This window comes from Guillardia theta, assembly GCF_000315625.1.
Source record: "Guillardia theta CCMP2712 unplaced genomic scaffold GUITHscaffold_30, whole genome shotgun sequence".
Taxonomy (NCBI): domain Eukaryota; class Cryptophyceae; order Pyrenomonadales; family Geminigeraceae; genus Guillardia; species Guillardia theta.
Window position 1 is genome coordinate 130973 of NW_005434644.1, and position 6971 is coordinate 137943.

Genomic DNA, 6971 nt, shown 5'->3' on the forward strand with positions numbered 1-6971 from the left:
GCTGCTGCTGCTGCTGCTGCTGCTGCTGCTGCTGCTGCTCATTATCATCTGCTCTCCTCTTGACTCTGTTCCTCTCCCTACCCTTCTCGCTACTTCCCCTCTCTCTTCTGTTCTCTCCTCCTTATTCTCCACAGGTCGACAGATCAGGACGTGGAGCAGATGATACGAGACGTAAACAGCATCGCGAAAATGTCGACGATGCGAAACCATCCCCAGGTGATGATGATGATGATGATGATGATGGAGATGATGGAGATGATGATGATGATGGAGATGATGGAGATGATGATGAGAAGGGGGAGGTAGGGATGGAGGGAGGAGCAGGAGGAGGAGGTGGTGGAAGCATAGGATGGTTGACTTCCTATCAGAGCGACGCCTCTCAGTCTTCTACTCAACCATCTCCCAGCAAGGAATCTTCGTCGAAGCGAGTGAGGGGATGGAAGGCGTTTTGTCGTGGCTGACAGTCGTTTACAGCTCAAGAGCTCGAGCAATGTTGCCAACATCATGCGACTGAGTAGGAGCAGAAGATCCGACAGGTAACAAGCATCAGCAGCATCATCATCATCAGCAGCAGCAGCAGCAGCAGCAGGAGGAGGAGGAGGAAGGATGTAGTGGAATTCTTACGGTTCTCGCTTTCATTTCAGGAACATCTCACTGCTGCCGCCCTCCCACCTAGTAGCAGAGGAAGGAAGATCTAATCTGGAGGAGGAACAGGGGAGCGAGTATTATTGCTGCTGGAAGTACCTGCGAACTGATGGGAAAGTTGTGGACGGAATGCAGCACAGGTTGCTTCCTTCTTCCTCTTCCTCTTCCTCTCCCTCTCCCTCTCCCTCTCCCTCTCCCTCTTCCTCTTCCTCTTCCTCTTCCTCTTCCTCTTCCTCTTCATTCCTACTTCGTCCTGCTCTCCGCTCTAAAATGTGCTTTCTTTCTCGATATTTTTCTTTCACCTGTCCTTTACACTCCTTCCCTTATCCTCTCTTCTCCCTCCTCCTTCCTTCCCCCCTCCTCTTCCCTGCTCCCTGCTCCCTTCCCCGCCCTCCCTTCTCCCTCCTCCTCCCTCCTCCCTCCTCCCTCCTCCCTCCTTCTCACCATCTGCTCTCTCAGAACTCTTCAACCCTTCCAGTCTCGTTGGCACTCCCTCAGCGTCGAGAGCGACGAGTCCTTTGTCGCTCCGACAGTCTTCGAGAGCAAGACCAACCAGAAGAACACTCGTCTCAAGATGCTGCGCCGCATGTCCGATCTCGAGAAGTTGAGCAGGAAGGGAGATGGGACCAAGACACGGGATATGAAGATCAAAAGAAGGGACGCGGAAAGGGATCTGATGAATCTCATAAACGACTACGGCATCGGAACGAGAGGGAAGAAGAAGATGGAGGAGGGAGAGGAGGAGGAGGAGGAGGAGGAGGTGCTCAGTGGATGGATGGGCAAGCTGAACCAAGGAGCAAAGGGAGACAAGGAGCAGGACTGGAGGGATCGTCTCTTCGTCGTCCATGAGCACACGCTCTGCTACGTCTCGGAGAAGTTCAGCGGGACTCTCAACGACGCGCTTGACCTGAAGGAGGCAGAAGAGGTCGAGTTGTGCTCCTTCTCCTTGCCCAAAAGATCATCATCCTTTACCATTCGCACTTTTGACGGGAAGGACCTTGTGCTGTCGTGCAAGGACGAACAGGACAGGACGAGATGGGTGAAAGGAATTCGGACGACGATGAGGACGATAGAGAGCGAGAGGGCGGACAAGACTGAGAAGGAGGAGGAGGAGGAGGAGGAGGAGGAGGAAGAGGAGGAGGAGGAGGAGGGACAGGGAGAGCGGAAGAAAGAAGAGCCTGGACGACGAGATGAGTCGAGACGATCCGAGAGAGGAATAGTCTTCGCTCACCATCACGAAGAAGTGTCAAAGGAGGAGGATCAGCAGCAGGAGGAGGAGGAAGAAGAAGAGGAGGACGACGACGACGAAGAGGAGGACATCAAATCCACTTGTGCTGAAGGAGGAGCTGCAAGGCTGAGAGGGGACGAAGTTGGGGGCGAGAGCAGAAGTCGCTATGCTACAACCTACGAAGGATGCTCCGGTCAAGAGGAAGCTAGTCACGGTGGCAGAGAAGAGGAGGAAGATGAGACACTCAACCACGATCAAGAGCAGCAGCAGCAGCAGCAGCAGCAGCAGCAGCAGCAGCAGGAAGAGGATGTAATGGACTACCTGCCACAGACGGAATGGACAGCAGATCCGAAGCAGGTCAGAGAAGGAGCAGGGGGGGGCCGAAGGGAAGACGTTGACGAGGACGAGGACGAGGACGAGGACGAGGACGAGGACGAGGACGAGGAAGGGCCAGCAGAGGTGAGGGGAGCAGAGGCGCTGGAGGAAGACAAGGCCGGAGTGAGCTCAGGAGAAGAAGGAGAAGACTACGGGGAAGACTTCGACCAGGAGGAGGAGGGGCGGGAGCATCAGGAGCAAGAAGCTGCAGAGATACAGAGTCAGCTTGAGGACACAGAAGTTGAGGAGGAGGAGGAGGAGGAGGAGGAGGAGGAGAACACTAGGCACCATGTGCAGCGGGGAGCAGGGGAAACAACACCGGGTGAAGAATCTCAACCAGACATGGCAGAAAGCGGTAAGGAGAGTTATGGCGATGACTGGGACGAAGAGGAGGACAGGATTCCGAATCAGCAAAAGGAAGGAGATCTGTCGGAGGAATCGGAAGAAACAACGACGGTCGTGGAGCAGGCGAATGAGGAAGAAGCAGGAGCTGCTAGTACCAGCTCCGGGGGGCACGGGGAGGCGTATGGGGAAGACTTCGACGACGATGAGGATGAGGATCGTGGGGGGGCAGCAGAGGTGAGGGGAGCAGAGGAGCGGGAGAAAGGCAAGGCCGGAGCGAGCTCAGGAGGAAGAGAAGACTACGGGGAAGACTTCGACCAGGAGGAGGAGGAGGAGGAGGAGGAGGAGGAGGAGGAGGAGGAGGAGGAGTCCTCTACACATCCTCCACCACAGCTGAGGGATGGAGGGAGAGCGGGAGGCAGTGTAGCAGGGGACGCAGAGGGCATCTCTTTCCTCCGACTCGCCTCTCAGAGTACTATGCCTCTCTCGCTCCTCTCCCTTCCTCGCTCCTGACCTCTTGCCTTTTAGGTGGGGAGGCCTGCAGGGCATGCATGCTCATACAGAGGAACGTCCGATGCCACCTTGCTCGCAGGATGTTTATGGCGGAGCTCCTCCGGCGGGAGGGTGCTACCGCCGCGGTGGAGGAAGGGGAGGAGGACGAGGACGGTTACAGCGGGGACGTGGACAGGAAGGCAAGGCGGGGGAAGAGGAAAGCTTGATCTAGCTCCCGTTACTCGATGAAATACCTCAGTACTGCATGTCTCCGATCAGACCATAACGGTCACTAACGGTCTGAGTGCCCGACTGTAGTAGTACGGTAGTCGGTCACGCCGGGTGCCATCGTGACGGAGACGGCGAGGCGGACCCGAGGGCAGCCAGGCACGGCCCCCGTCATGAGGCGAGCCCGGCAGGCGCGGGCGGATCCAAAGGTCATTGGGCAGGTAAAAGTAGTTGTTGGTCGGCCTTCTAAAACCTTTTTAACAATAAAGTGACATAAATAGAATCTTAAATCGTTTTGTTTGCCTAAAACATTATTGCACCTCCGGCAGGGTTAAATGAGGGCTCACTGATTGGAATTGCCGGCGCTGCGGTCCATACTCTTGGTGTCACCAGTTGAGGAGGGTGGGGGTGGTGAAGGGAGGGGTACATCATCCCTTGAAGTGGACTAAACACCACGGGAAGAGACGGGGTCAAGGCTAGATGGGGTGGATGGAGGGGGTGGGGGTTGTTTTTTGCCCGGCAGTCGTGGTTTGTCAAGTCACCCTCAGGTCATCTCGGGATGGTACTCGGAAAAGGGGGTAGGGGTCATGTCAGCGGCTCCCAGACCCGGACTACCATAGTCCCCAAGTACTACAAGTACCCGGTGGTCTAAGTTAGAAAACCAGGTACATCTGTCGGAGGGGTACTTCGAAAAGAGCTGGTTCAGGTTGGGAGGCTGTCGGTTGGATTTCTGGAGGGGTAAACATCAAGTTCTGGATGACCCCCCTGAGGGAAACAGGGGATATTTAAGGTATTATGGAGGGGTGAGAAAGTATCATATAATAGCCCCTACCCCCCCATTCGAGGCAACAAGTCAACAAAAAGAGCAGTCCCCTACAAATGACCACCCCACCCTTGCTCTTCCACCTACGGTGTGAAGGGAGGGTACATTTACAGCCGTGCGATTACTAAGTGCTAGGGGTAGGGTCAAGCGCTTCGTCTGCGAGAGAATGACCGAGGAACGATTGAGGACGGATGAAAGATGGGTGGAGAGAGGAGCGGGAGCGTGAGGAGAGGGGAGAGGGCAGAGGGGAGAGGGGCGGGAGAGGGAGAGACAAGAGGAAACAAGAGGAAATGGTGTATTTAGTTGAGATGTGAACATGAAAATTAAGTCAGGAGAGCGCAGGTTGTTCAGGAGGCAAGTCTAAATACATACAAGAACTGAGTAGCTGAAGAGAAGGAAAGCTTTGTTGACGAGGCCACATGGGCTTCTTTCTGCAACCATTTTGATCTGCCTTCTTTCTCAGTGGGTGCATGCGTTGTTTGTAGTAGATGAGGGTTTTCTCCGCTGCTTTGCCTGCAACTGCTCTTCATCATTGCTGACATCCCGTGCGGCAGAATGGGAGCAGATTTGAGTTGCTGTGAGAGTAGCAAAAGCATGCCAACGCCATGGCCTCTGCACAAAGGAGCGGCGAGAGGCGACATGGCGGGATTGTGGAAGGTTCTCAAGGAAGAGCCATGGAGAGTCAACGAGCAAGACAACCAGGGGAACACGATGCTGCATTACGCTGCCTGGTACGGGCATCTCAAGACCATCAAGATGCTACTGAAGCTGGGAGCTCTACCAGACATTGTGAACCGAGAAGGCAGAACGCCACTGCACCTGGCGTACAGCAACAGCGAGATGGAGTGTCATGCTTGTTTGCTCGAGGCCTCGATCCTCACCAGCGAGAGCAGGAGCACCAAGATCTCAGACATGTCCATGTACTCGTCGACAAGTGAAAAGGGGAAGTCAACAACTGCCAGCTCCCCGATGATGTCGTTTGTGCCTGCGCAGTATGACTTCACTCCGAGGGATTCGACATTGTTTTCCATCCAGGACACCCGAGCCAGCGACGAGAGCCGATCTATGTCGCGATGTGTTTCTTCTGAGGGTCAAGTCAGGAGACCTGAGCAAGACAGCCTTCAAAGTGCCAAGTCTCATGCTCAAGCTCCTGAAGTCGCGCGATTCTCTTCCGTGCTTCCTGTGGCCACCTGGTATCTGAGAGAGACCTCGACAACGACCACCACCCCTCACTCCACCGTCAGCGACGACCTGAGCTTCCCGTCAACAGCAGGTTCTTCCTGTGCGGGCAGTCCTCTTGGTACAAGGGGAAGAAGAAGAAGGTGCCAGCTCCGATGAACAACCTCGAGGCGGCAGTGCACGTGCCCCAAATGCCGAACCCTCACGAGTTGGACTCGCCAATGGCGCTGAAACCAGAGAAACTCGTCCTGACGCCGGCGAAGCAGCGGCTGATGGACATGGGTCACTACATGAACGCTGACGTCCCTCGCGGCCCCGTCAACTCGCAGTGCCAGGACACAATCATGGAAGTGAGCAGCGACGGGCCGGACGGGAAAATCGACCCCAGGCTTGCAGCCTTCGGTAAGATGAGGAGAGACAGCGGGAAGTGGAGGAGCGGACCCTTCGGTCTCCGCCTGAGAAGAGTAAGCGGGAAGGCTTGAAGGGGAGGAGAACTGACTGTGCTTGATGTTTGTAATCTGAGGAATTTGACTGATGGAATTGAATTCAATTGAGTTTGTGGAGTTTCGCTCCACGACGTGTAATCTATTAATTAAACTGCTGCAAAGTTAACTAGAGTTGAACAAGTCCTGCATCTCCTGCTGCTGATTAACTGGAGGCGGCAGGAGAGGGATGACAAGCGAGTGTGTTCAGGGCTGGGTGAGAGGAAGAGAGGAGAGACGGTGAGAGGAGCAGGAGGAGGAGGAGGACCAGCAGCAGCAGCAGCAGAAGGAGAAGGAAGAGGGGAAGGGCTCAGTGGATTGCGATGAGCGTAACTTCGAGGTAGAGCGTCGCATTAGGAGGGATCAGCCCCGGGATCCCTCGCTCTCCATATGCGTAGTCTGCGGCAACTCCATCAGAACCGTTAGCACCTCCAGCTCTACCCCACCTGCTGTCATCGTGATCCTCGCCTTCTCGCCAAGGCTGAGCTGGGAAACTCCTTCGTCCCAGCCCTTGACAACCTGCGCCGGCTCAGCTGGGCAAGACGGTGGGGTAGAAGGTGCAGACCTGCCCTGAGTGGATCCTGAACTTGAAGGGCCTGCCTGCTGGTTTCTTCGTCTTGGGGTCGATGGGCCCTGCAAGGGAGCCGATCACATGGAGGAGAGAAGAGTGGGAGGGAGACGAGGAGGAGCGGAGAATGACGGTAAAAGGGGAGTGAGGGTCGGGTGAGGAGGAAGAAGATGACATTGGAGTGAAGTGGAGGGGGCGGGGGAGAAGCGGGGAGCAAGATGAGGGAACCTCTGTCCCAAGTGGAGTCGAACTTGTGCTCTCCTGCGCGGTCTAGGTAGCCTACGTAGTGCAGGGTGACAGTCTGGCGCTTAGATGGGTAGTGCTTCCCGTCCCCTGCCTGAATACTCTCAACTGTAATCCCCATGTACTGTGAGAGAAGAGTCAGCATTCATGGCGGGAAAGAGGGAAAGAAAAGATGAGCGATCATGCAAGTGAAGAGGTGGAGGAGGAATAAGATACAGTGCCGTGACCGTCCTTCCGATATTCTTTCCCATGCTTCCCTCACACTGTAGATCTCTGCTCTGGGATAATACGATTCCTGCTCCTGCTCCTGCTCCTGCTCCTGCTCCTGCTCCTGCTCCTGCTCACCTCAGTCTTCAAATCCCTCTC

The 6971-nt window shown here is 55.4% G+C and overlaps 3 protein-coding genes across 3 annotated transcripts; 2 read left to right on the forward strand and 1 right to left on the reverse strand.

Moving 5' to 3' along the window:
• Window positions 1-189: 189 nt before the first annotated feature.
• Window positions 190-3309, forward strand: GUITHDRAFT_107610 (hypothetical protein; the record flags this gene model as incomplete). The annotated part of the gene is made up of 5 exons (XM_005833330.1): window positions 190-216; window positions 369-428; window positions 475-536; window positions 1105-3062; window positions 3119-3309. 5 exons carry the CDS (start codon window positions 190-192, stop codon window positions 3307-3309), a joined length of 2298 nt encoding a protein of 765 aa, XP_005833387.1.
• A 1505-nt stretch (window positions 3310-4814) lies between these two features.
• GUITHDRAFT_58919 (hypothetical protein) lies at window positions 4815-5003 on the forward strand (the record flags this gene model as incomplete). Its single annotated transcript, XM_005833331.1, has 1 exon — window positions 4815-5003. A coding segment is annotated over one exon (189 nt), but the record flags the coding sequence as incomplete, so codon positions are not given.
• Window positions 5004-5862: 859 nt separating this feature from the next.
• GUITHDRAFT_175442 (FKBP-type peptidyl-prolyl cis-trans isomerase) lies at window positions 5863-6909 on the reverse strand. Its single transcript, XM_005833502.1, has 4 exons — window positions 6591-6909; window positions 6360-6427; window positions 6241-6313; window positions 5863-6193 (listed from the first exon to the last, which is right to left on the reverse strand). The coding sequence occupies exons 1-4, from the start codon at window positions 6724-6726 to the stop codon at window positions 6105-6107; spliced, it is 366 nt and encodes a 121-aa protein (XP_005833559.1). The 5' UTR covers window positions 6727-6909; the 3' UTR covers window positions 5863-6104.
• Window positions 6910-6971: the final 62 nt, after the last annotated feature.